This window comes from Verruconis gallopava, assembly GCF_000836295.1.
Source record: "Verruconis gallopava strain CBS 43764 unplaced genomic scaffold supercont1.30, whole genome shotgun sequence".
NCBI lineage: Eukaryota > Fungi > Ascomycota > Dothideomycetes > Venturiales > Sympoventuriaceae > Verruconis > Verruconis gallopava.
In genome coordinates, this window is record NW_015622166.1 from 204671 (window position 1) to 230162 (window position 25492).

General features: G+C 51.7%; 8 protein-coding genes across 9 annotated transcripts; 5 read left to right on the plus strand and 3 right to left on the minus strand.

Moving 5' to 3' along the window:
- Positions 1-1459: 1459 nt before the first annotated feature.
- PV09_07534 (uncharacterized protein) lies at positions 1460-7439 on the plus strand. The gene is made up of 4 exons (XM_016361311.1): positions 1460-2197; positions 2306-2669; positions 2728-2998; positions 3088-7439. Exons 1-4 carry the CDS (start codon positions 1901-1903, stop codon positions 6719-6721), a joined length of 4566 nt encoding a protein of 1521 aa, XP_016210886.1. The 5' UTR covers positions 1460-1900; the 3' UTR covers positions 6722-7439.
- Positions 7440-8291: 852 nt separating this feature from the next.
- Positions 8292-8876, plus strand: PV09_07535 (uncharacterized protein; the record flags this gene model as incomplete). Its single annotated transcript, XM_016361312.1, has 1 exon — positions 8292-8876. The coding sequence occupies one exon, from the start codon at positions 8292-8294 to the stop codon at positions 8874-8876; it is 585 nt and encodes a 194-aa protein (XP_016210887.1).
- Positions 8652-10910, minus strand: PV09_07536 (uncharacterized protein). The gene is made up of 2 exons (XM_016361313.1): positions 10253-10910; positions 8652-10195 (listed from the first exon to the last, which is right to left on the minus strand). The coding sequence occupies exons 1-2, from the start codon at positions 10865-10867 to the stop codon at positions 9305-9307; spliced, it is 1506 nt and encodes a 501-aa protein (XP_016210888.1). The 5' UTR covers positions 10868-10910; the 3' UTR covers positions 8652-9304.
- A 163-nt stretch (positions 10911-11073) lies between these two features.
- Positions 11074-16635, plus strand: PV09_07537 (uncharacterized protein). The gene is made up of 3 exons (XM_016361314.1): positions 11074-11591; positions 11853-15813; positions 15869-16635. The coding sequence occupies exons 1-3, from the start codon at positions 11322-11324 to the stop codon at positions 16399-16401; spliced, it is 4764 nt and encodes a 1587-aa protein (XP_016210889.1). The 5' UTR covers positions 11074-11321; the 3' UTR covers positions 16402-16635.
- Positions 16636-17156: 521 nt separating this feature from the next.
- PV09_07538 lies at positions 17157-21362 on the minus strand. Of its 2 annotated transcripts, XM_016361316.1 has the most exons (5): positions 20886-21362; positions 20206-20838; positions 19754-20143; positions 17680-19606; positions 17157-17604 (listed from the first exon to the last, which is right to left on the minus strand). In XM_016361316.1, exons 1-4 carry the CDS (start codon positions 20920-20922, stop codon positions 18750-18752), a joined length of 1917 nt encoding a protein of 638 aa, XP_016210891.1. In that variant the 5' UTR covers positions 20923-21362; the 3' UTR covers positions 17157-17604; positions 17680-18749. The 2 variants fall into 2 exon arrangements, with proteins under 2 accessions (XP_016210891.1, XP_016210890.1); XM_016361315.1 differs by having other exon boundaries at positions 17157-19606.
- On the plus strand, positions 17187-18510 carry PV09_07539 (uncharacterized protein; the record flags this gene model as incomplete). The annotated part of the gene is made up of 4 exons (XM_016361317.1): positions 17187-17403; positions 17489-17628; positions 17693-17993; positions 18062-18510. The coding sequence occupies 4 exons, from the start codon at positions 17187-17189 to the stop codon at positions 18508-18510; spliced, it is 1107 nt and encodes a 368-aa protein (XP_016210892.1).
- Positions 21363-22720: 1358 nt separating the features above from the next.
- PV09_07540 (uncharacterized protein) lies at positions 22721-24389 on the plus strand. The gene is made up of 2 exons (XM_016361318.1): positions 22721-23451; positions 23505-24389. The coding sequence occupies exons 1-2, from the start codon at positions 23287-23289 to the stop codon at positions 24270-24272; spliced, it is 933 nt and encodes a 310-aa protein (XP_016210893.1). The 5' UTR covers positions 22721-23286; the 3' UTR covers positions 24273-24389.
- PV09_07541 (uncharacterized protein) lies at positions 24378-25465 on the minus strand. Its single transcript, XM_016361319.1, has 4 exons — positions 25315-25465; positions 25232-25261; positions 25050-25100; positions 24378-24991 (listed from the first exon to the last, which is right to left on the minus strand). The coding sequence occupies exons 1-4, from the start codon at positions 25355-25357 to the stop codon at positions 24936-24938; spliced, it is 180 nt and encodes a 59-aa protein (XP_016210894.1). The 5' UTR covers positions 25358-25465; the 3' UTR covers positions 24378-24935.
- Between the last annotated feature and the right edge of the window lie 27 nt (positions 25466-25492).

The following is a 25492-nucleotide window of genomic DNA, read 5'->3' on the forward strand; positions in this document are numbered from 1 at the left end:
CAAATGGATGGGATTTGTGGTTAAGCTGTCGGATTGCATGCCTCGTTTATGCTGCTATAAGTGGGATTGGTGCCTGCATGAATCGCTGTATAGCGTCAACGTGCCACGTAAGAGAGGAATGCCTGTCCTACTTTTGCTCGATACCGTCTACGGACTGGGCCTTATACGGCATGGAGTCTGGCATTTTAAGGCCGGCTTGGACAATCGAACGCACATGCTGCACGTCATACCTGCTCCACTCTCCAGCGCTCCCTCGGAAGTTGATGCTACTTAGATGCAGTGAGCTAAGGTGTTGTATAGTCATGGTGCTTGCTTAGTTCGGACTGTGTATAGCACAATACAACACGGCCTCGTCCATACCGAGCTATATCCGGAGAAGAAAAGTCGAGACGCCTGTGGGACTTGACCGTGCTCTCCGGAGACAAAGCAGCATGGGACCTGGAATCAAGGTATGTGCAAGAAGGTTCTCCACCTTTTTAGAACCTAGATTAACGCATCGATGTAGGACGGTTTTAAGTTGAAGTTTTGACGAATGTAGTTTGGGACCAGACAGGAGCAGGTTACCCCAAGGAGGTGTGGCGTTAGCAGAGCGTCCGCCAGTTTCTGTGCCCCACACCTGCAGGAACCGATGGGCGCACGCCGACAGGGTGTGTGAAGCGGCTGCTTCGCGGTCTGCGAACAGCACGGGCACGCAACGCTGCCAGTGTGGATGTGACGTAGATACAGGTTGCGTTTCCGTGCAGGCCGTGGGAAGGGACGGATGACTGCGACGACTGGCGCTTTCCGCAATTGCATGTCTTGTGCAGCACAGGAAACGGCGGTGCGCGGCACTAGCCACACGAGTGCAGGCAAACGGAAGGAAGGACGGGGAGGGTGGCCACTGCCGGTGGTGACTCCTTCGGAAGAGCGTGCAATGCCCCGATCGTCGCTTCCTTGAGCAACATTACGCGAGTAAATTGCAAACCACGGCAGGCGCATGCATCGCCGGGAGCGAGTGGCAAGTGCGAACAACAGCAGCTGAATGTGACGAGCCGAACGGAGAGAAACAAAGGACAGAAAGATGGCTGCATAAGAAACAATTGGAGAAGAAATGGGCAAGCATTCCAGTGTCGACGGGCCAATAGCCTCAAGTGATTCCCCTTAGCCCGGTGGATAAAGCGTGCGCTGCGCGACGAACACACTTGCAGCGGTGCAGAACAGCGGGAGGGAGAAAGAAAAAAAAAAGGAGAAAGAAGAAAAGTGCATCGGCACGCCTTAGCAAAGGAAAGGATTGCTGGTAAAGCAGCGAGAGAGAGCTGGGCGGTGGGAAGAGAGGAAGGCAGGATCCGTCCAGACTTCCCCTTCACCAGTTTCTCTCCTTTCCGCTTCCGGTCTTGAAACATTCCAATCCCTTACGGGGACTTGGACAACTTTGGTGCAGCCGGGGGGGATGCTTTTTTGACACACCTCCAACAGTCTCCTCACCACAACTTTAACGTCTTACGCTCTTACGACACTTCCGCCGCTACCCACCGCCGTCTGCGACGAAGAGGACATGCGAGCACCTTGTTCTCGCTACCCTTTGCATTCATCGTCGTTCCTGCTTGTTTGCGCCTCCGCTCTTTAGGTTGGAGGACTGGAAGGAAGGCGTGGCCGACCCCCGTACAGCCTTCGAGTCGAGACTTCCTTGTTCGGTCTGCATAGCCAGCCCTCACGATTCTCGCTTTCGTCTCTCCATTCCATTCTTCACGCAATCGCCCTCGCCCTCGCTGTGGGTGCGATTTACTTACACCTCACTCCCGCAAAATTGTGCGCGCGCCATCTTCACCTTGACTGCCGTCGTGCGACGACTACAACGACCTAGCCCGATCCTCATATCCATCCTCGTAGTATACATGCTTCCCCAATAACCCGCACGACAATGTCATTCCTCTTCGGCAAGTCGAAGAAGACGCAGCCGGGCAACGCCCTTCCCGTCGCTACTCGTGAGATCTCCTCTTCTCATGGCGAGACCCGCATTCCTACAGCTAATGGCCTCGGACGACAAGGTGACGCCGTCGATCGGAGGGCGCAGCTACAAGGCCAAGGTACAGGATCTCTCGACTCGTTGAGGGGCATCGAGGCGGCAGCAGCTGTTTCAGGGATTGCCCCAAGCGGAGTTCTACCTGGACCAGAGCCGGGCAAGATGATGAGGCAACGCGCGGAGTCAGATCTAGGTGTACGTCTTTCCCAACTTTCACAAGCTTTCCGAAGCACTTCTTGGTCGTGCTGTGGATTAAAGAAATTTGGCGCTCAGAGAAGCTAACGTCCACATCGCGTCGAACAGACAGCGCGCTCCCCCCAAGCAGATTCGCCTTATCCATGGTCCACACGCCGCCTGAACTTCACCGCTCAAGTAGCACCTTTTCCTCGCTATGGCGCTGCGACAAATGCGACAGCCAGCAAGGAGGGCCAGATCTACCTCATGGGCGGCCTGGTCGACAGTCAGACTGTCAAGGGTGATCTTTGGATGGTGGAGGTTGGAAATGGCTCTATGGCCTGCTACCCCGTAAATACCACATCCGAAGGGCCCGGACCCAGGGTTGGACATGCGAGTCTGCTGGTCGGCAATGCCTTCATCGTTTTTGGCGGCGACACCAAGTTAGAGGAGGGCGACGTTCTTGACGACACGCTATATTTGTTGAATATTTGTACGTATATGATCTGTACCTGTAACCAGGAGGATACCCGCTAACAGGAGTACTGCAGCATCAAAGCAATGGTCGAGGGCTTCGCCTGCTGGACCAAGACCTGCGGGCCGATACGGCCATACCCTTAATATCCTTGGCTCCAAGATTTATATCTTTGGTGGCCAGGTGGAGGGTTATTTCTTTAACGATCTAGTCGCATTTGATTTAAATTCTTTGCAGACGCCAGGCAATCGATGGGAAGTGCTGATTCCAAATGGAGGTACAGGCGGGGCTATTCCCAAGGCACGCACGAATCACAGCACTGTCACTTGGCAGGATAAACTCTATCTGTAAGACTTCCCTTCCTTCTTCTCCGTCAACTATGCTTGTGAATGGCTTTGGAGGGAACACGTTCACAAGGCGCTAATAACAATTTCAGATTTGGAGGCACGGACGGCACACAGTGGTTTAATGACGTGTGGGTATATGATGCTCGTACCAATCAATGGTCCGAACTCGATTGTATAGGTTACATACCAGCGCCGCGAGAAGGACATGCGGCTGCACTGGTCAATGATACTATGTATATTTTTGGTGGCCGCCTGCAAGATGGTACGGATCTCGGCGATCTTGCAGCCTTCAAAATCTCTTCGCGACGCTGGTACATGTTCCAAAACATGGGCTCCTCGCCCTCGGCACGCTCAGGTCACAGCATGACTGCTGTTGGTAAACATATTGTCGTTTTAGCAGGAGAACCCAGTTCAGCACCCAGGGACGCTGCAGAGCTAAGTTACGCTTATGTCCTTGACACGACTAAGATCAGATACCCGGCAAGCGAAAGTGCGCCTGGGGGAGTGCCCGTTCAAGGCCAGCAATCACCGCCCACAGGCCCCGGTGGCCAATTACCCCTAAGAAAATTTAGCAACGATCAAAGCAGGATACCCCAGAAATCAGGGATTCCAGTGACTTCTGGTCAATCATATGCACGGTCTGCAGATGTAGCGAATGCCTCGCAAACGAACGGTCTGTCACAGCAACAGCAAGGAGGCTTAGGCCAGCAATCTCGATTGCCACGAAATGCTGGATCTGGACCACCACCTCCCCAAGCAGCTCCCCAGCCCAGGGGACCACCTGGAACGATGCCCGGACAGCCTGGATCAAGAAGCCGTACTCCAACAAGGGGTGCGCCATCGGATGCGGTATCAAAAACCCAGATGTACGAACGCGAAAATATGAGCTCTCCCACATCAAGGGAACGTGCGATGGGTGCTCAGAGCCCGAACAGCGTTGAGCGCGGAATGATGAGCACCATGGGAGCAAGTTCGGGAACGCAGTCTCGCCAAGGGCCACCGTCACGAAGTGGATCAAGAACACAAAGACAGCAGGCGTCTGTAGATAGCTCTGGCGGACGTTCTACCCCACGCCAGTCCGAGGAACTGACACGTACATCTACTCGGGACACGTTACCACAGCAACAAATTGACAGCGGACTAGGATCGAGTCCTGCATTGGGTCAGCACACAGAAGATCTGGTCAAAGAACTTGAAGCAGCGCGGAGTCGTAACGCATGGCTCGCTTCAGAGCTGGCGCTTGCACGAAAGGCTGGGTACAATCAAAGTACGAATGGAAATCCTCTATTAGATCAGCAGGCGGCGAACATCTTTGACGATGATGACCGACCACTAATCGAAGCTCTACTCGAGATGAAGGCGGAGCTTGCACGCGTTCAAGGCTCAATCGAGACTCAAGCCGAATCAACCGCTGCACGAATTGCAGAGATAGAAAAACAGCGCGACGCGGCGATCAGCGAGGCTGTATATGCAAAGGCCAAGCTCGCGGCGCATCTAGGTGGGAACAGCCAGGCAGGTACTCCCCAACCAGATCAGCAAGGCGCCTCAACACCCGATCTAGAGCGTAATAACGACATGAGCCGCAGGTTGGCGAGTATGCTGACAGCGCACAATGAGCTAAACGCCAAATTAGAGAGTCTGACCGCCGAGCTCGAAGCTGAGCGCAAGGCCAGGAGCGTTGTCGAGGACAGCGCAGAAGCGGCGCAGAAGCGGGCTGCAGAGCTGGATCTTTATAAGCAGCGGGCTGCATCTGAGCTGGAGAGTCTGCGAGCCGAGCTCCACGAGGCGAAACGCATCGCCAGGGACGAGTCGACGAAATGCGCAGAGGCGCTGGCGCAGCTGCGCATGCATGAGTTAGACAAGACGGACATGGCAAACAAACATGCGAAGGTCGTGTCAGAGTCCAAAAATCATGCGCTCGTCCTACAGACGCTTCGAGAAGCTGTCACGGCGTCGACAGAGAAGGCGGATCTATTGGAACGCCGAATTGCCGAGGAGCGCGAGCTCCGTGAGGCGTTAGAACGGAAACACGCACAACTAAAGAATGAGCACGAGGAGAGCGTGGGCCAGCTTGCTGCGACAACTCGCAAACTGAAGGAGGTAGAGGAGCTCGCGGAGAAACATGCCGAAGAAGCGCGCACGCACAAGGCGGCTGTTCTTTCTGGCCTGGACCGCGTATCCGCTCGCGGTCTTGACGAAGATGAAATCAACGACGAGCGTGTCACAGTTCTGCGGCAACAGCTCGACATCTCGAATGAGATGGCACGGCAGCATAAGGCGGCCGCGGATGCCGCGGCAGATCGCTTACGTCGCGCGGAAGAGCGCATCGCAGGTTTGGAGCAATACCAGGAGCAAACAACGAGAGAATCGCTCAATCTACGCAAGCAGCTGCAAAACGCGGTTAAGGAGGCGCAGGCCGCCCAATCAGAGCGCGCTTCCTTACAAGCGCAGCTTGAACGAAACCAACTCGAGGGCAATGCGTTGGAGGTCCAGCTGCGCACATTGAAGAGTCTGCTTGAAGAGCGGGGTGTGAGCACTGCAGGCGCAGATGTACGGCGCTCACGTGCTCTGGACAGTCCGTCCAGCAGGTACGGCACACCCGAAGCAGGAAGAGTCCGCGAGCTGGAGCGGCAGCTGGAAGAGAGCGTTAAAGCCGGAGAGGAAGTTCGTGCCGCATTCGAGAGTCGTGAACAGGAGCTCAATCGGGAGTGGGAGGAAAAGCTTGCCACTCTGGAGAATGATCGTGAAGGTGTGATGAAGTACGTTCGTGGCCTCGAGAGAATGCTTGCCAAGATGAAGCAGGAGCTGCAGAAGGCCAAGGCGAGTAATGCAGAGCTAGAGAAAGGCTTAAAGGAGCGGCGTGGAAGTGCGGCTAATGCGGAGGCAAATGCGGCGGAGCTGGAGAAGCTCAAGGGCGATATGGCGACTCTGGAGCGTGAGGTTGCTAACCTGAAAGAGTCGCTGGAGAAGACAGAGGCAGATCGTGACGCGTTGAAGAAGCAAGTCAATGAATCGCAAGCAGAACACACGGCGCGCATCAACAACATTACCGAGCGTGCCAACGCCGATCTCGAAGCTCTGAGACGAGAGAATTCCCTACTCGAGGAGCGCGCTAAAGATGCTGAAAAGAAAGTCCAGCTCTTCCTCGACCAGTTCGAGACTTCTGTCGATAACTACCGCCGACAATCGCGTCTTGAAGCTCAGAATCGTGCTGCAGGCGGGGGCCCGAACGGTGTAGCCAGACACGGCCACAAAGACAGCCTCGGCGGTGAGAGTTTGTTCAGCAACATTACGGATACAGAAGATGCCGAGACAGATAACTCGGGCGAGCTCACTCCCAGTGCTCATTCCTTTGCCACAGCCGGTTTCGCGGGCGGTATTGTCAGCTCCGACAAGTCTGGCTCGACGCATGCGCGAGACAGGTCCAGTACAGCACTCGACTCCCTAGCATCCGAACTGGATGCCCTGCGCACGCATTGGGAAGAGTCGAGCAAGAAAAATTACAGGCTTAGCGATAAGTTTGACTTCGAAAAGCCAAGCTCCTCTTCCGGTCTTGGTCTGTCAACATCGACTATGGGGTCATCCGTCAATTCGACTCCCGAGGTCAGCAGTTCAGGCGGACTGAGTGATTGGAGGAAGAAGATGGACTTGAGCATCCGGTCCAACGAGGGTGATAAGACTGATGCAAAGGCAGGAGGCTCACCTGTTTCAGGTACCTCATGACGAAATCTTTCTTTCGACTTGTGCGTGCATCATGTCTTTGTTAGATGAGAAATTTTCTTTCGTTTGTGCTTGAGGCTTTTTTTTTTAATTTCCGCATCTCTGAGGATGCTAATATATTCTCACGCTGATGAGTATGGAATTGCACTGGCGATCAGAATGTGGGGACTGCTGCCATCACTAGTATGGTGTGCGGTAAACAGAAAGAGAGAGGACGCACGCATTGCTTCTTTTTTTTCTTTCCTTCCTGCTCATTTCACACGCATACGTGGTAGTTGTAGCGGGTCGCAACAACTGCGAGCAGACAAGCGTTTTTGATGGGCCGTGTGTTGCATTATACCCTTCCCATCATAATGTCTTTTTACTCTTTCATTCTTCATCGAGACTATACTTTGTACGAGCAGGGCCGTGACTTGTTCGTCCATACGTCCCTTTTTGACGCTTTGCTCTCCCCAAGGCCTTCGTTCAAATGTATTGTATGGCGAACGTACCCTTGTGTATACATTCTTTTCGCTTCTTGGCTTTCAGTTCGACTTGGTATTGTTCTGTTTTCATTGTTGTTTGGATGCGAAACTTGCGAAGGAATAAGAAATGCAAAGTTACTTCACGGTGTCATGCTGAATAAATCTTTGCATGAGTCTTGGAGGCTAGGCGCTTTTATATATACATATGCAGCTTTCGTTGGTAATCTGATAGGTAGAGGTAATGCACCTGTTTTACGAACTCGCTTTCATTCCGAGTCACATGTGACGAGCCGTGAAGAGCTGTTTGGATCTGCTCAAGAGCTAGGTATTTCCGATGTGTACGGCATGTTTTTGTTGCCTAGTTTTTCTATGGGGAATTATGGAGCGCAATCACAAATTCAAGTTTTCAGACAGGAATACTAACTACAAAAGGAGCATTGTGAGAAGGGTGTAGTCATTTGGACGGTCCAGCCACGGGCAGCGACGTGTGTGTTCTGCTCCCCCATTTGCTCCGCTTCATAATCGTTCGTACACACCAACGGTTTTTGATTCATTGGAAAGGTCTCATGTTCGACGTTTGAAGCACTTTGCGAAAGAGAGTCTGTCGATCAGCCATTTCGATTCTAAAATGCGAATGCACAATTGGAATGATACGCATGAACTGGACAACAATACGGGTGTTGTGTAGTCGGCATAAAAGCGGCATAGCGAACGAGAGAGGGGGGGAAGTTAACTGCGGTTTAAATCCGAAATAAAGAGAGGCAGATATAGTTGTTAACACTATGCACCAGGTTGAAAAAAATAGATCAAGAATGATCCTTCTGCAAGCAGAAGTGTTTGAAGGAAAAAAGGGCAAGAAGGCTATGTACAGAGTTGTTGGATTGGTAGTCTAACGCCACATGTGATTCACGGCCATTGTCCTCTAGATCAATATGCACTACACAACGTAGTGGGCAAGTGAAAGGTATTCTTAGCTTTTGAATGCCAAAGTAACTGAACAAAGCCGCATTGTAGCCAGGAAAAGTCTTGTGTACGTATTCAGCATGAATCCCATTCGCGAATACTTAAATCGTCTCCGTCACACATGCCCAACACTTTAGACATAGATAATGTTACCATCCGAAGAACATAAGCGTGTCAAACGTAAACACGAAGACAAGAAGGCAGCTGAAATGCCTACGGCTGAATCCAAACAAGTCAAAGACCAGGACTACAACGCTTCTACCTTTGCAAATGCTATCCATGGAATGCCACCCACTTTGCTTGCCTCATCACCGCCAAACGACTGGTGCTTCCGTATGAAGGCTACAAAACAGTCGAGCTCTCAACCGAGATACATGAGTAAGAAGAGATGCAGGCAGGTAGCCGTTCCGCACAATCAGTCCGAGGCATATTTCAAGCCGCCGCCGACGGAACAAGTCGAGAAGTACGCCAGGAGGCCGCTCCCAAGAGTTGTCCCATCGAACTACCCTCTGCGCCAGAGTACGGCTTTTCGAGGATCGGGGCTGACTGGAAAGGCCGGCGAGGTGCTCGGCGCTACGAACAAATATGCTTGCGCGGCGCCAAAGCAAGCGCGGAGTGCGGCGAAGGAAGCAACGAAGTCAGGGAGATTGTCGGAGGCAGTGCGCGACGCCGCGCAGTCTTTACGAGGCCAGCGGCCCGCCAAAACGAGCTCGAGCTGCACTGTCATGTGAGCGGACGTCGTGGCAGATCCCCATCTCTTGGAGCCAGTGAGTGGAATGACCTGAACGAGTGCATTTGAGAGGAGAGAAAGGAACGTCCGACGGTGTGGGGACGCTTCGTTTGCGATTTCAAGACCGGACGAGCGTTTTGCACACATAACTCAAGACGGTGGAGAGGATTTGCGACACCGTCAAAGCCCGCTCTGTTGATTTGATCTCCAAGAGCGAGGCTGACGCTCGTGACGGTAAGGTCTGACGTACCATGTTAGGTTATGAATCTTCAAAAAAAATTTTTTTTGACACAGCACTTTCTTGCCCGTACGTATCTTCCTACGCAAAGAATCTCACTGAGGGACTGGTCGTCCAATACAGCGTGACCGTAATTTAGCGACTTCACTTTGCTTTCTGAGGCTGCTCAAGACAGCGTTGCCTAGGGCTAGTTAGAGCAGTTCGTTTCTCCTCTCAACTTCGCTTGGCCCTTCTTCGATCTCATTGATGTTGGCTTGCACGCGTGGGCTTGGACCGGTGGAAAAGCCCAAGTCTCCCTTCTCATCCAGATTCACCCCCACCGAAGAAGCTTCTTGAAGTCCTTGTGTCTTTTCAAGTGGCCGCGAGTGTAGGACCGTCCCAGAACCAACTCGCATTCGGGTCATAACTTCCTGGGAAACCATCGCCACGGCTACGCTGACATTCAAGCTGTCCAGTCCCACCGTTTCGATTGCTGCTGGATCTTGTGGCAGAATTTCCACGAACCCGCTCGCTTTCTCGGTAATGAATTTCCTTAACCCTCTGCCCTCACCTCCTGCAATTATGATTACCGGTCCTCTCGCTAAGAATTCGTCCACGCCTTCACCCGCTCTGAGCGCCTGCTCAACAAAGGAATATCGCACTCCTCTCTCCGACATTTCAAAGGTCATTACATTCCTCGATTTCGAATCCCCAGGCGTACTGGCACAAACACTTCTCCACCCGGATTTCGCACTGTCTTCAAGCAGCCCCGCAGGGTTCTCGGATCTAAACAAATTCAGCGCTTCTGCAGCTCCGGCGCTCGCTTTGAGCGCAACTGCGTTCAAGGGAGCGCAATGAGGGGTTAAGATCACCGCATCCATGCCTAGAAAATACGACGTGCGGAGGATAGCTCCCAGATTCCCGGCGTCCAGAACAGAGTCGATGAACAGGACGGTGGGTTGTGGATTGCTGTGTCGAAATCGTTGGATTTTTCCGGTTTTGGTCTGGATGCCAAATGTAGACAGCGATGGTGTGTTGAAATCCTGGGGCATTAAAGATGTTAATGGAAAGATGGGCAATGGAGATGCTTCAAGAATTACGCCCTACTCAGTGTTGATTAGATATTACATTTGCTCGACAGGATTCGCTCATAGCCATACATTGTGGGGTCTCCCGTCGCTCATCTTGTCCAGAAGTCTGACATCGAGAGAACTACCCTCTACAATGGAGACCTTGGCCTGTCTTGCGAGATTCCGCAATGTAACCTTCTGTTTTGAGTCCTCATCTCTTGAAGCACCACGCGAATGGATGTATAGCTTATAACATGTTCGCTTCCGCGCTCGCAAGGCGGCATAGACGGTGTTGTATCCATACAAAAATTCAGAGGAAGCCGTAGTATATGGGACACTTAACGGATAGGACGAGGCGCTCGTTCCTGACTCGAAGTCTTGCCTTGAGCCTTCTGATCGCCGCCCGCGTTCCTCACGACGCGAATCTTTCTTGCCCTGTGTCGTCCTGGAATGGACTCGAGGAAAGCTCGCCTCTCTATCTGACCAACTGCTGTTCTTCAGAGTATCCGAAGATGTTCGTGAAGACCAGCGGCCTTGCGTTAGCTTCCTCTCGCGCTGTTGCGCATCTCTCCTTAGGCCGTCATGTAGCGCAGATCCGAAGGCTTTCCATCGTCTCTGATGGTGCACCGGATAGCGAAGAGTCTGATTTGTGGGCTTCAAAGATAAGAATGCTACACGGGTGCCATTGCAATTCGCGATGGACATGTCAGTGAGCGTTTGTCACAGTGCAGGTCAGGACATAGACTGGTCATTTGAAGTCAAGTGCAGGCTTCCCGAAGAAGAAATGCGCCAGAAACGCCGCGAAGTTGACCAGCCCGTTCTGGAAGGAGTGCCCAATCGCGTGCACCGGCTCTTGGCATAACTTGGGCCACCGCGAACTGTCCGTTCGTCGCGCGGCCACTCTTGGTTGACTTGATCCTCTCTTCGATGAGCCGCAAAGGCCGCGTTATATATTCGGCAGCCAAGTTCCCTCGCTCAGCCCTCCATCCACATTTCCTTCATTTCAATCTGACCGATCCGCGAAAACTAGAAGCACTATGTGTAAGCCTACGATAATTCAGCTCGCGTTGTTGTCCGGCGGCATATTCCAGCATGACATTTAGAGGAGACGGACAATGCCACATTTGCCACCTCATGTGCGGATGCCAGTTGGAATAACATGGATCAAAACTCGACAGCTAGTTCGCCGGGCATGAGTTCTGGCGACCAGCAAGCAGGAAGGGATCGAACAGAAGATCTAGCTGTCGAAGAGGCACAGATTGAGCCAAGCCGTCTAGAACATGTTCTGGTAGAAATACCGAATTCCTTTCAGCGTGAAACCTATAAAGTGTTCGCCGATGAGAATCGCGTGGCAAAGGTTCTACGGGAGGAGGAAGAGCAGGGTGAGCCTGTGTACACCATCCAATTCGGGGATACACGGCAGGACAGGGTGAGTTGAACTTAGATTACCCGTCATTCAGGTTTCTTTCGGCTCCGTTGTAGGAGTGTGACCCCGGATCAGACAATTCTTTAGAGGCAATTGATGTGCGTGCAAGTTTTAACTTCAAGTTTCTCGGGACCGTTTCGCGTCCATCCTAGCTTGAAGAACATATTTGTATCTGCGCATCACAATCCTAGCTAAGACTTCACTCCTCTACCCGTCATAATGCAAGTATTTTTCAAGCCTAAGTCACTCACATGCAACTTCCAGGTACCCCGTAATAAACTCCTCGAACTTGAAAATGGCCAGTCGGCGTTACAGACGTTTCAAAGCAGAGAAATCAGCTCGGAAAGCGATGAGGATAAGTCAACGTCGAACGAAGACGACATCGAGCCACAGGCGAGGGTCTCTCGTCGGCGGCGGCGAGCGCGTGATGATGACAATGACAATGATGAAATCACCCATTTCATCCTAAGCGACCTGGAAGACGAAGAAAGCGATTCGAACAGCTCGATCCTTAGATCCAGAAAGCGAGGACTCAAGAACGGAGGGAAGCGCAAACGAGCTTCTGAAGACGAGATTTCATATCACAGTGAGCCGAAGCGCGCGCGACGCGACCCACCCGAGAGGAGAAGAATGCGCAGGTTTGTTCATCTTGCGTCGGACAAATTGTCTCATCGTTCGAGTGTCTATGGAGGTTCCTCACGCAGAGTCAGGCCAATAATTCTATCCGACGACGAGATCGAAACCTCCAATTTTGAAAGCAATGAGAGCGGCATGTATTCGGATCTACCACGCAGTCGCAGAAAGCGTGGGACGCGAACAGCAGCTATGGCGCAGAACTGGCTTAAACAGGAACCTACACGTCGTTCAGAGCGCTTAACTCGTACCTTGAATAGCATGAGAGAGATAGATGACGAGCAGATCTACTCCTTTGAGTCTGAGGACGTTGGAAGCACGCGAACTCACCAAAAGCCATTAGCTATTCGGGAAATTTTCCAGCCGCTTCCGCGTGGCAGCAAATTTAGAGAGAGACATATCTCTTTCTGTGATACGTGCCGCAGCTCCAATCCTTCTTCAAGCCAGATGGTCTACTGTCAAGGCTGTACGCTGGCATACCATCAAACGTGTCTCGGTCCACGTAGTACACGCGAGCACCTTGTTACTAAAGTTGGCGAGGACGACTTCGTACTCCAGTGCCGCCGTTGTGTTAATGCACAGCAGAAGAAGGATCCCAACGCACCTGATCTGGCACGCTGCCAAGACTGTCGTAAAAAGGGTCTGAGTTGTGTGCCCTTTCGTGCACGCAAGACGCTTTTGCAAGAGCAAAAAGAGCGCGAGGAAAACGAGGGAAATGATCCAATTTGCGAGGTGCCATCAACGCTCTTGAATAATCCTGAGAACTTACTATTCCGCTGTATTGGTTGCTCGCGAGCCTCACATTTCCACCACCTCGAACCCAGGAATCAGTACTCAATGAGCTTCGATGACGAGACGGAACGGGCTGATGCACGATTTGACGAGTACAGCAAAGACTGGAAGTGCAAAGAATGCGCAGATATGCCTGGAAAAGTCGATACTATCATTGCCTGGCGTCCCGTCGGTGGTGAAAGTCATCAGCAGACGCTGGATGTGAGAACTGTCGGAGAAGATGAAAAGGAATATCTAATCAAGTGGCAAGACCATTCTTATTTCCAAGCCCAATGGATGCCTGGTGCATGGACATGGGGCGTTGTCTCACATATTACTCGAAGTACCTTCTTCAAGAAATGCCCTCAACCGAAGATGACAACTGAGGATGCAATTCCAGAAGAGTGGTTGCGCATTGATATTGTGCTCGACGTGAAGTACACGAACAGGATTGGTTTCCATACACAAGATATCGACAGGGCGCGGATCAAAGAAGTGGACACTGCTCTAATCAAGTATAAGGGTCTTGGATACGAAGACGCAGTCTGGGAGAAAGTACCACGTCCTGAAGATGGCGATCGTTGGACGGATTTTGTCACCGCCTACAATGACTGGGTGCTTGGTCGATATACTAGCTTGCCCTCAGGGGAACGTCTGCGCGAGCGTATCAATAACCTAAAGAGCAAGCCCTTCGAGGAGAAGAAAGAACAACCTGCCAACCTCGAGGGCGGCAAGCTAATGAAGTACCAGCTTGAGGGACTAAACTGGTTGTTTTACAAATGGTATCAAGGCCGGAACGGCATCCTCGCCGACGAGATGGGTCTGGGCAAGACGATCCAGGTCATCTCATTTCTAGCAATGATGGTTCACGATCTGAAATGCTACCCCTTCCTTGTCGTAGTCCCAAATTCCACATGTCCGAATTGGAGGCGCGAAATCAAACAGTGGGCCCCATCATTGAGGGTTGTCACATATTATGGAAGCGCAATCGCTAGGGACATGGCGTTTAAGTATGAGCTTTTCCCCGGTGGAAGCAAGCAGTTGCGTTGCCATGCTGTAGTCATCTCCTATGAGACTGCCATTGATGAAGGGAGTCGAAAGATGCTTCGTAGCGTCCCATGGCAAGGTATGATCGTCGACGAGGGACAGCGCCTCAAAAACGATGGAAGCCTGCTCCATAACGCCCTCAGCGCCCTTAAGATCCCATTTCGAGTTTTGCTTACGGGCACCCCACTCCAAAATAACGCACGAGAGCTATTCAACCTTCTTCAATTTCTCGATGACTCAATCAACGCAGAGCAAATGGAGAAAGAGTACGAAGACATGACCAACGAGAAAATCACCCAGCTACACGACCTAATTCGCCCTTACATCTTGAGGCGCACGAAGTTGCAGGTTCTTCATTTTCTGCCTGCCATGGCGCAAATCATTCTCCCTGTGTCAATGAGTACCTTGCAAAAGAAGACTTACAAGTCAATTTTGGCGAAGAAACCAGAGCTTTTGCGCTCGCTCTTCAGTCAGGGCATCGTAAAAGCTTCAGATAGAATTGGCCTTAGCAACATACTTATGCAGCTGCGGAAGTGCCTTTGCCATCCGTTCGTCTTCAATAGTAATATTGAAGAGCGCGGCCTGGAGCAACATGTGATGCATAAGAATCTTGTGGAGGCGTCGTCAAAACTGCAGTTGCTTGAACTACTACTTCCAAAGCTACAACAGAGAGGCCATCGTGTCCTCATCTTTAGCCAATTTCTTGACATGCTTGATATCGTTCAAGATTTCCTTGATGGCATGGGTATGCTTTACCAGCGACTGGATGGCACCATCAGCGCCCTCGAGAAACAAAGGCGTATCGACGAATTCAATGCGCCTGATTCAGCGCTTTTCGCTTTTCTTCTCTCGACGAGAGCTGGCGGCGTGGGTATTAATCTTGCGACCGCTGACACGGTCATCATTCTTGATCCGGATTTCAATCCTCATCAAGATATACAAGCCATCTCACGAGCTCACCGTATAGGTCAGACGAAGAAGGTACTCTGCTTCCAGATGATGACACGTGCCTCGGTTGAGGAGAAGATCCTGCAGGTTGGCCGAAGGAAGATGGCCCTTGATGAGGTCGTCATCAATCAACTGGACGATGACTCCGTGGAAGACAAGGACATGGAGAGTATTCTTAAGCACGGCATGGCAGAGCTCTTCGACGATGAGAAAGAAAACCAAGACATTCGCTACGATGACGCTTCCATTGACCTGCTGCTTGACCGCAGCCAGATTGAGAACACAAAGTCTGGCAAGGATAGCACTGCAGAGTCACAATTCTCGTTTGCTCGTGTCTGGGAGAATGACTCTGCCGCTTTGCAGGACTCGCTCAATGTGTCCGAGGAAGAAACAGCGCCTAACCAAGACTTCTGGGACAAGATCTTGAAGGAGCGAGAGCGCAAAGCTGCTGAGCGTGCGGCGAAGCCTGAGCTTGGAAGAGGAAAGCGAGCACGTAACACGGTCAATTACGATCAATCTGGGATTGTGGTACTCGAGAACAAGAACGAAGACGAAGGCCAGGCATCTTCCACCTCAAACCCTCTCGAAGATCTTCCAAAGGTTTCGTCTGAAAGGCGAAGACGAAGGCGAAAGCGTGGACGCACGAAGGGCGAGCAGAGCGAAGATAGTGATACGGATTTCCGACCCAGGGACAGCGGAGAGTCTGCAGACGAGAGTGCTGGTGAAGGGACGGCGAAGACTGGTGATCTGGCTGTGCCTGATCCCACACAAAGCAGGAAAGGACTATCTGAAATAAGTGAACTTGAGGAAACTAAGGATCGTCCAGGTCAGTTACCACACTTTCTGAACAATGATTTTGACACTGACATCCTCCCTCGCAGCAAAACCGTTCCAGAGAGTTACCGTCCTACCGCCATTCCAAGGGCCTATTCAGATGATAAACCAGCCACCCCCACTTCTTCCGAATGGGCAGCCGTACCCAATGTCACGCCATTGTCCAGCGTGTAAACAGTTGCACGTGATCGGATCGTGTCCGCTTAAGCTAGCAGGAGTTGAATATTGTAACCTTTGCGGTTTAGCACATTTTGGCTACGGCAGAGTATGCCCTCACCTCAAGAGTGAGACCATGGTGCGAACAATGCTCACCGAGCTCAAACTCAGTAGCGAACCGAAATATTTGGTTGACGCCGCAGCCAACTACTTGAGAAACTTGAAGAAAAATCTGGCTCAGAATAACCGAATGGCGAAAGCGAAGGCTGAAAGGGATTCCATGAATAGCACGGTGGCTAGGCAAGCTGGTGTAAATGGGAAGGCTGCATCAGAGCAAGGTACGATGGGCCAGTTGCAGCTTGAAGCAGAAAGCAGGCCTCTGGTGCCATCAGCAGATCCCCAATGCACTTCAGCCCAAACCTAACAAAAATTTAAAACTTTAGAAGACAGAATATTTGGGATTGAACTCCTATCGGCTACGATAACAAGCAAGAGCGGACTCCGTCATGATGATCATTTACGGCTAGGGATTTGAGTTGGTAGGGGAGTTTATGACACTCAATGCTCGTTCGAGACGTCGCAGGATTTGGCGACCGGAAGTGAGCATAGGCTTGTAAAAATATAGCTACTTCACAAAAATACAAACATGTTCTATATATTGGCAGGATTCCATGATTAACTTTGAGGTGGCTGCCACAGGGCGTACAAGGCAACCAAAGGAGAATGTGGTGTAACACAAAGCAGCGAAGCGCTCTACGCGGGGCGTGATAGGATTGGTTGTCCTCTCAAGACGTGTGCACGAATAACTAGAACGGACACGGTCTGATTGGAGGCTCAACTGCAAGACTGTGATGAGTTCAGAGGACACAACAGACTGCAAGGTCATTTTTTAGCGACGGTTCACGGCCGCTGCTCCCCACCGCCCCCTTCCCAAAGGTCGAGAAATGCAGGCGATATGCACCGAAGCATTTTCGACGTTCTTATCCTTGTTGCGAGCAGCTTTTTGTTTTCTCGGCCGCATTTGCAGCTCAATGAGCAGACAGCCTGATATCAGGTCGATGCCATCACAGGAGGCCTAAGATGTGTCGCCAGAAGGGCAACTATAGTGACCAAAAGTCAACCGATCGTACAAGATGAAGAGAAGCACGCCGTTCTTTTATTTCTTATTTTATTTTTTCTCTCGAAGTATGAGTACAGTTTAGGTTGGCCATGAGCCGTCCGGGCATATCTAGTACGTCGCTACCCTCGCTTTTGACAGCCTACACGGCTGTGGTCTGCTTCTTCGTCTACTCCATCCTGCTTGTCGTCGCGTCAAGATGGCCCCTGGGCTCGATGCGCGTCACACTGACCGTGGCCACGGCCGTGTTCACGCTGTGTATCGTGCTTCTTCTGGCCTACGACGCCGTGCGATACATCATTCCAAACAGTAAGTGCTAAGAAGAACGACGGGAACAAAAAGCAAAAGAAAACGCTACCCAAGGATTCCGCTAATGGAAACGCGATCGCCACAGCTGGCGTGAGATACAGGAAGAACCTAGGCAACACTGTCCTGTCTCTCGTCTTGAGCATGGTCATCTTAACGTTCGCGTACTGGTGCAAGTGGCACGTGGCTCTGAATCGGACGGTGCTGTTCACGCAGGAAGAGACAGTGGTTAGCCATGTCCCCCTCTCTGCACGTGGCGACTTTGTGCTCCCTACTTACTCACGATGCCCAGGCAAGCGCTCGATTCCCTTCGGTGGCATTCTTTCAGCGGGTGGACTGGTCGTCGCAGGCGATTCTGACGCGAGAGCCGGCCAAGTGCGGGCTCGGCTGGATCGAGACGGACGGCAAGAATTGCACCAACGACGGCACAGAGACCCCTATACCTTGCAGATGCGATGACAACTTCTCGCCTGGAGACGTCGGGAACTTTACGTGGCAGGGTGTCAAGTACAGATATCTGGATTTAGCCACCCCTTCGTCGCACATGTGTGTGAATGAGGGCACGGAGATGATCGTGCAGGTTTTCTTCTACTGTCAGTGACCCCCCCCTCACTTGTACAGATCCGTCTTCCGATGTTGCTCCCAAGCTGATGCGTCCCAGATAATACGAACAAGGCGGCGAACGATTCGTCTGAAAGGCCGTCGCCCAGCCTTTATATAGCCATATACGACGCCAGTCTGGACCTGCGAGAAGCCCTCGAGAAAAATTTCACTAGACTGATGCTCTTCCAAGCCAACGGCCAGACAGCTATAAATCTGGCTCTGCGCTACAGGGAGGCTGTTGATGGCACAAAGGCATACGATTACACCTTGACCATCTCGACCGTGCCTGCCCAAACCATACAATGTGAATGGGATGGAGTATCTGCCCTACCGGACTACAAGTGCTTCGCTTCTGTGCATTTGCAATTCCCATCGTTCGATCGTATCGCCATCTCGCGGGGACAAGATATGAGCTGGTCAGACGTGGTCATGGAGGCTGGTGGCTTTATGTCGTTTATTATTCTTTTGAGTTGGGCGGTATCTGGGCTTGCCTTCTTGTCCGGCTAGCAGCAAATAAGTTCGTATTCCATATTTTTACGTCAAGATTTAGATCAGTAGGCAGAGCAAAAAACAGATCATCCGTTGCCGGAAACTAGACTGCTCAAATCGATGGCAGACAACTCGCAGCACGCGAGAGAAAAATGCTTGCTCAAAATTCGATTGGTATTCCGGCCTCTCCAGAATCCTATGTCTGAAGAAATATCCACGAACAGCGTAAATCATGACCCGTTCAAGTCATATTCGGCTCAGAACGCAAAGTACGACGCATTTTTGTCCCTTTCTCTTATGAAGCACTCCTTTGGCGTTTTCCACTGGGGGACATTCCCAGTGTCCTGCCAATCCAGATCATCCGATTGCGCCCAGATCTCCTCGACTGCATCCATGAAGGCAACCCTAGCCTGGTGACGGTAGACGTCCATTGTGGCAGCATGCTTGCGACGAACCCACTCTCGATCTTCTGGGGTTACAGCCTCTCTGGCGGCGAGGTACAGCGGAAACGTCATGCAAGAATCAGGTCCACATCCCGCCGGGAGTTGATCCATTAATCGGAATAGATATTTTCTGACATTCTGGACTCGGAGCGACTTCGTCGAATCAAAGAAGACTCTGCGCATGAGCAAGAGCTGTGCAATCCAATAGTGAACTTCACAGACGATTTCCAGCCCAGCTTGAGAATTCATCGATTCTTTAGGCGTCGGTAATGTTCCAACTGGATTTGGATCTCTCTCGAGACTTTGAATCATTTTTTTGTGATAATGATGACCCCAAGTGCGCATCTCTGTCTCCAGCATGAGTGCCTTTGCTTGAACAAGATCGATTGGCATGTTTCTCTCTGTCAAATCGATACTCAGAACAGAGATCTGGGCCAGAAAACACAGCACGCGCTGTGAGAAGCCCATCATCTCTCGGAAACTTGGATCAGCCTTGTCGAGATACTCATTCGGGCGATACATAAAAAAGTCTAAAGGTGCAATTGGATTGCGAAGCCGTAGAATTGCTAGAAAAACGTCCACCGTGGCAAAGCGATAAACGAGGAGCCACATGAATATCTTCTTGGGAGGGGTGTAAAACCATCCAAGGTCTTGAATAAAATGCAAGGCGCCTACTCGTCATGATTAGAAAGAAGCTCGGTCAATTTCTTCTCGGTCGATGCGAACAGAATCATGTAAGCGTAGAGCAAATTTGGGCATCTACACTGTGCCTTTCTAGGCTTTCATGATTCTGGTCCATTGTCATGTGCGAGACTAACATTTCACGTGGTCTTCAAAGACTCCAATTCCAGACATCAGAACTGAACAAGTCTGCATAGTGACTGCAGCCAGCACAACTTCCTTTGCACTGAGCCTCGAGAGCACGCTCGAGTCTTGTATAATGTCGCTCGAGCTGTCCGCATCCGGTGTCAGGGTAGCCTTCTCTGTTTGGAATGCATTCAATGCCCAATGCAGAGATTTCAGGGCCCTAGATTGTCGCTCTGACAGAATATGTTCATGGCTTCGGCCATGATTATACATGTATGCGGTAGAAACCGCCAGAATCCCGTGAAGAAGGACGGGATGTGCGAGTGCCACAATTGCAAGTTTCCTATAGGGATTTTGGGGTCCATCATAAGCAGGTATCACGCTACAGACGTGCTCAACGACTTGTGACAATTAGCATGACTCGCTCGTTGAAATACGGACGGTCTTTGTTTGCTTAACTCACAGTAGATAAAAGCAATCTCCTCGTCATGGTTATCCAAAAACTGATGAAGAAGACTGTTCAGTATGTTGTCGATGGTGTATGAGTTCAAGCTACTTGGACTCGCGATCTCATCGAGTGAATTTGAAAGTTGAGGCACCAGACCACCGATATGATCATGACGCGGTACATTCGAGCCTTCCCCGCATGAAGGGTAGTACGGAACTTGGGCCGTCACAGAGGAACCGACTGATCGCGAGTCGTTCGTCGAGGACAGCAGTCCAGATTCTGAAGAGACGGCAATGCGATTCGTCGCTGCAAATTTATGTGCTTCTTGAGGAATGAAATCGCTTGACTTTTCACTGATGTCCGGTAAGAGCGATCGGGCTTCATGTACTGGATCATAGCTGGTTGCTTGGCAGCCAGCGCCCTCATCTTCGGAACGAGGGGCCGAAGATGGGCTTTGTTTTGCGCCGTTGGAGCTCTTCGGTGGCTTTTCCTTCTTGCGCTGCTGCACTCCAAATGTACTGATACTGCCTGGATTCGACCATTTCAAGACGGTCTCATAGCTGCATTTGAGTTCACGCTCCTCGCAGAAGCCACAGGAGGGTCGCTTTTCATCGCATTTGCGATGCCTATCGCGGCATTGTGTGCAACCTATGCGATCAGTCCCCAATTATTGCTCCAAACACAGTCAGTCATACCGAATCGAGACCTTGGTCGTTTGGCGATGCGCTGCATGGGCCGGCTGTGGTTGCGGAATCGCACGGGTGCCAGCGGGAACTGCCTGGCACTCCGATCTTGACTCTAATACTGATTCATGAGAAAGGTTGCCAGATCCACTGTCCCGGAGAGGAAACGATGCCTGCTAGATTTCTAATCGTTACAGTCCTTTTTGTGGAGTAATAGGGTCTTTCGCCGCTCTAATACCAATCGCGTAATTAGCACGGGGAACTTGCAACCTTGGCGCCTGAAATCGACGGCATCAGGCATCGATGCCCCGTTAGCAAGCGCTGGTGCACTTGTGCTTGTGACTTGCTTCGCTGTGTTTGATACTACCGGAGGACGTCCAGGCTCTTGAAATTTTTCTCCAAAGGCGGCAAGTGAACAGCGCCCTGCGTCTTTGAGACGGACGAAAAATCCCTGCAGCGCTCAAAAATGGGGCCTTGTGAGTGGTGAGTCGCACGGAGCCCGCCAGGAGAAGTCGTCGCTCCGCCGGCACATGTTTGTGTGGGCCGATGACCTGTGCTGCGGTTTGCAGGCGCTGGAAGCCTCGATGCCATTCACTTTGATGATTCAAAGATACTCCACTTCATGATGATCGTCGCTGTCACTCTGAACAGAGCTTCCTCGCAGCCAATTCAGTCCCACGGCCGCGTTGCTGTGCGGTGTGACGCCACCTTGGCCGCGCATTGGCCCACGGCTGGCCCAGCGCGTGGTGGAGCACTGCGCACGGGCCACTCTGTCCTCTATATAATCCGCTCGTCCTCCATCCTCCGATCCTCAGCTCTCGTTCGTCTTCCCAACCCCGTCGTTAGAAATGACTGTGTGCTGACTCTCTGCCCAGTTTGCCTTTTGGCTTAGATCAAGTGTAGTATCTGTTCTTTTCAGTTTAATCTCTGAAACGTCGCTACGGCGACAATTCAAGATTAATCTAATTTTTGTACCCAGCCGCCATACCTCTGGGCTTGCCTATGTATGGGGGCACAGTGTCGCCCGTATTGCACTACCTCGGGCTGACGCGAATACCCTTTTTTTCATTGATCAGCTTGCCTGCGGGTGGGTGATTGGAGAAGAAAAGTTTCATGCTTGCTACTTGTCCGTTTATTTCTGCCTTTGCTGTTTCTCTGGCGTTTGCCGAAGTAGTTAAGACGAAACATTTTGTACATCCGAAAGCCAAAGTCGACGTGAAACTGCTTCTGAACTGCCGAAAGACCAGGACAGTCTCAAATGATCACAGCCTCGATATGGACTGGGAAGGTCTTTCACAGACAAGGGCCGTAGGATATGCAGGCCGCCGTCCCCCAGCTATTCTGGTCTGAAACGAATAGACAGCAGCTTACTAGAACGCATTTGAAGCATCACTTGCAAGTGCCACATCAGTTGAGTGACGTCTTGTTGTCTTCAATCATCTTCTCAACATGCAAATGCATTCATCGGTGATTCTGCATCCCTTTCATAGAAGTCACAGGTCCTTGTGTCTTTCACCATGTGCGAAGCGCACTGCAACTTACCTCATAATCTAACTTTCAACTCAAAAGGTCCCCAGCCGCTGCTATTTATTACACGACATTTAACACCCCTCGTTCTCCTTATTGTTCAGTAAGTCAGACTTCTATCGAAGTTAAGCAGAGAGTCTCTCGGCCGTTCTTTCATATCTCACAGACGTGTACAGAAGCTGACATCACACCTTCATTCACCTGTTTAATGTAGCAAGCGATTTTTGCCTGGCCTCACGTCTCCAACGGTACCCATCGTCTCTACCGATATCCCTCCATGCGCAGCACTCCACATCATAGGCCATCACTGAGGAAAGAAAAAAAAAACTACCGAAACCGCGGATTCCGAAATCGGCCCCGCCCCGTCATCGGCGAAATCTGTTTCTTGGTGTCGGCATCAAACAGCCGCAAGCACAAAGCGGGAAATAATACCGTTGCCGCAAGGCTGAGCACGTTGAGCCGACGGATATAATCCATCTGCTCGCCCAGACATGAAATGTTGGCATCGTCATTCGTCAGAACGCGGTAGCCGAAGTCGGGCCTTCGCGTGTTTGGCTGCCAAGGGTGGATGTGGCCATCTTTTGGAGCTACGCTTTTGGTGTAGTGTTTTCAGGGAAAGCTTGCTCATAAAGCGCGAGTAAGGGCATTTCGGGGCCATGATCTTGCTGGGTCTGGTGGCCACAGTGACATATAAGTACATGATGGCCTTCATCCGTGTCTGTGATGTCTCGTAGCCCTCTTTCCTCTGAGACCCGTGGAGCGAGCTCTTTGAGTACGTTAGACATACAGTCGCCTCTTGTCTTTGGAGCTTTTCAAACTGCCGAGGATACAGCTCAGCTTATCGGCAACAGCGTAGACAGAAGAAGAGCATAGTGCGTATTGCGACATGACAGCGAACGGCACGAACGGGGTTCACACCCCCATGTCTGCCGCTACGAAATTGCGACGCATGATTGAAGACCCGAATGGCTTTGTCGCAGCTCCAGGCGTTCACGACGGCCTGTCGGCACGCACAGTACTCGAGCAAGGCGGTTTTGACTGCCTCTACATGGTGTGTATTAATAAGCATGCTACAGTACTAGACTGCTCACAGCGAAGACGTAGACCGGAGCCGGCACCACCGCCTCGCGTCTAGGGACGGCGGATCTGGGCATTGCGACCATCAACGACATGCGCGCGCACGCGGAGATGATTGCAAACCTGGACCCGTCCATCCCTCTCATCGCAGACATGGACACCGGCTACGGCGGCCCCGTCATGGTTGCCCGGTCCGTGGAGGCGTACGCCCGGTCCGGCGTCGCCGGCTTCCACATCGAGGACCAGGTGCAGCAGAAGCGTTGCGGCCACCTGCTCGGCAAGCAGCTCGTCGACGAGGAGACGTACGTGTCGCGGATCAGGGCCGCGGTGGCCGCGCGCAAGCGGATCGGCAGCGACATCGTCATTATCGCGCGGACGGACGCGCTCCAGAGCCTCGGCTACGACGCCGCGATTCAGAGGCTGAAGGCGGCGCGCGACGCCGGCGCCGACGTCGCCTTCCTGGAAGGCATGACGGACAAGGAGATGTGCCGCCGCGCCGTGAAGGACCTGGCGCCGTGGCCCAGCCTGCTCAACATGGTCGAGTACGGCGTGACGCCCATCATCTCGGCGGACGAAGCCAAGGAGATGGGCTTCAAGGTCATCATCTGGCCGTTCGCCACGGTTGTGCCCGCCTACGTCGCCATGCGGGACGCGATCAAGGGCCTGAAGAAGACGGGCGTGCAGAACACGCCAGAGGGAATTGGCCCCAGGAAGATCTTTGAAGTCTGCGGCTTGGAGGGATACATGGCCTTTGATGCCGAGACTGGTGGAACGATGTATGCCAAGGGTGCATGAAGAAGTGTTTGCATTTTGCTTTACCTGTTGACTATGGGACATACGCTGTTTGTTCGTGTGAATTTGAGATACCGAATCCGAAGATCCAGAGAATGTAATACAACATTTTTATTCAAAGGCTCAATATTCATTTGCCAGCGCCTCGGAAGAGTGTCAGGTCCGGAGGTGAGACTCGAAGACTGGAATTTCTTCGCTTGTTCAACATCGTCGCTTTCGCAAATTCCACTGCGCGTCTGTATCTTCAATCGATGCGTGTGACACTGATCATGTCGATTTGCTTCCGGCCAAGTGCTTGGCAAAAGTAACATGCGTTAGCTATTCGTATCGTCGGCTGCTCTAACCGAAGCCCATGCCCTCAAGACACCTCAAGACATATAGCGGCACACCACGAGGATACGAATGAGTGCGGGTACAGCTTTGACGAGATTGAATGAACTTGGATGGGAAGATATCGATATGTGCACACAAAGAAAACGTAATCTCTTGGCTTTGATCTGCTTAGTCTTTTTCCCCCGAGGTCTATGCTTGTATGTACACAATGCGATCAGCCACCTCTACCTCCATGACGGCTTCGACTTTTATTTGATTGTGCTTTTGCCGTGCATTATCGTACATCATCGAGCAACTTTCACCCTCATGTTTTTTTAGGCGACAAAGCTTAGCTTAGTGAGATCCTGCACGGGCGTTCGGGTTTCTCGGATCGTTCTTGTACTCGTCGGCTGTTCCAGTGTGAGCAGATTGTAGGATGGGCAAGGGAAATTGAAAGCGAGAACGTACTGTTAGCGAGGACGCCTGCGAAGGAGTTGATGCCGTAGAGGACGATAAGGCCTACGAAGTGTGTCAGCTCTCGTACGTCCGCTGCGCTTGCATTCTCCAACGAAAATCCATTATCTCGACATCATGCATCCAGCACCTCTTTCATCCCGTAAATGTCACATAGAATGGTCAGTCTGGCGTACCTGCAGCGTAGAAAGGCATCATTGGGCGAGCTGCCAAAGCTGTCAGTCTTCATGTCCTCGGCGCATGCACCTCCACTACGCACCGACGGGCACCGGCCACTTCTTTCCGAACAATGGTGTTGCCATCTCGATAGTCTGTGTGTGCAATTGAGACAATTGCAGGATGCGAGCGATGAGTTTGGAGGTGGTAGAATGGCTGGCGATGAAGTTGTTCGCTCTCGGAAGAAGTCGTCGAGATGCAGAGGTGCCGCGCCAAGCCCT

What these genes read in the sequence shown, in the direction of transcription:
- PV09_07538 (XM_016361316.1), bottom strand. Translation starts at nt 20,922, where the DNA reads ATGCAGCGCATCGCCAAACGACCAAGGTCTCGATTCG. An exon ending in ACGACCAAGGTCTCGATTCG is followed by an intron (nt 20,839 to 20,885) that starts GTATGACTGACT and finishes CTGATCGCATAG; the next exon opens with GTTGCACACAATGCCGCGAT. An exon ending in GGAGATTGCTTTTATCTACT is followed by an intron (nt 20,144 to 20,205) that starts GTGAGTTAAGCA and finishes AATTGTCACAAG; the next exon opens with TCGTTGAGCACGTCTGTAGC.
- PV09_07540 (XM_016361318.1), top strand. Translation starts at nt 23,287, where the DNA reads ATGACAGCGAACGGCACGAACGGGGTTCACACCCCCATGTCTGCCGCT. An exon ending in GTTTTGACTGCCTCTACATG is followed by an intron (nt 23,452 to 23,504) that starts GTGTGTATTAAT and finishes GCGAAGACGTAG; the next exon opens with ACCGGAGCCGGCACCACCGC.
- PV09_07536 (XM_016361313.1), bottom strand. Translation starts at nt 10,867, where the DNA reads ATGTCCATCGCGAATTGCAATGGCACCCGTGTAGCATTCTTATCTTTG. An exon ending in GCGACGGGAGACCCCACAAT is followed by an intron (nt 10,196 to 10,252) that starts GTATGGCTATGA and finishes AACACTGAGTAG; the next exon opens with GGCGTAATTCTTGAAGCATC.
- PV09_07541 (XM_016361319.1), bottom strand. Translation starts at nt 25,357, where the DNA reads ATGGCAACACCATTGTTCGGAAAGAAGTGGCCGGTGCCCGTCG. An exon ending in GAAGTGGCCGGTGCCCGTCG is followed by an intron (nt 25,262 to 25,314) that starts GTGCGTAGTGGA and finishes CAGCTTTGGCAG; the next exon opens with CTCGCCCAATGATGCCTTTC. An exon ending in GATGCCTTTCTACGCTGCAG is followed by an intron (nt 25,101 to 25,231) that starts GTACGCCAGACT and finishes CACACTTCGTAG; the next exon opens with GCCTTATCGTCCTCTACGGC.
- PV09_07534 (XM_016361311.1), top strand. Translation starts at nt 1,901, where the DNA reads ATGTCATTCCTCTTCGGCAAGTCGAAGAAGACGCAGCCGGGCAACGCC. An exon ending in GCGCGGAGTCAGATCTAGGT is followed by an intron (nt 2,198 to 2,305) that starts GTACGTCTTTCC and finishes CGCGTCGAACAG; the next exon opens with ACAGCGCGCTCCCCCCAAGC. An exon ending in GCTATATTTGTTGAATATTT is followed by an intron (nt 2,670 to 2,727) that starts GTACGTATATGA and finishes GGAGTACTGCAG; the next exon opens with CATCAAAGCAATGGTCGAGG.
- PV09_07537 (XM_016361314.1), top strand. Translation starts at nt 11,322, where the DNA reads ATGGATCAAAACTCGACAGCTAGTTCGCCGGGCATGAGTTCTGGCGAC. An exon ending in GGGATACACGGCAGGACAGG is followed by an intron (nt 11,592 to 11,852) that starts GTGAGTTGAACT and finishes TGCAACTTCCAG; the next exon opens with GTACCCCGTAATAAACTCCT. An exon ending in GGAAACTAAGGATCGTCCAG is followed by an intron (nt 15,814 to 15,868) that starts GTCAGTTACCAC and finishes CCTCCCTCGCAG; the next exon opens with CAAAACCGTTCCAGAGAGTT.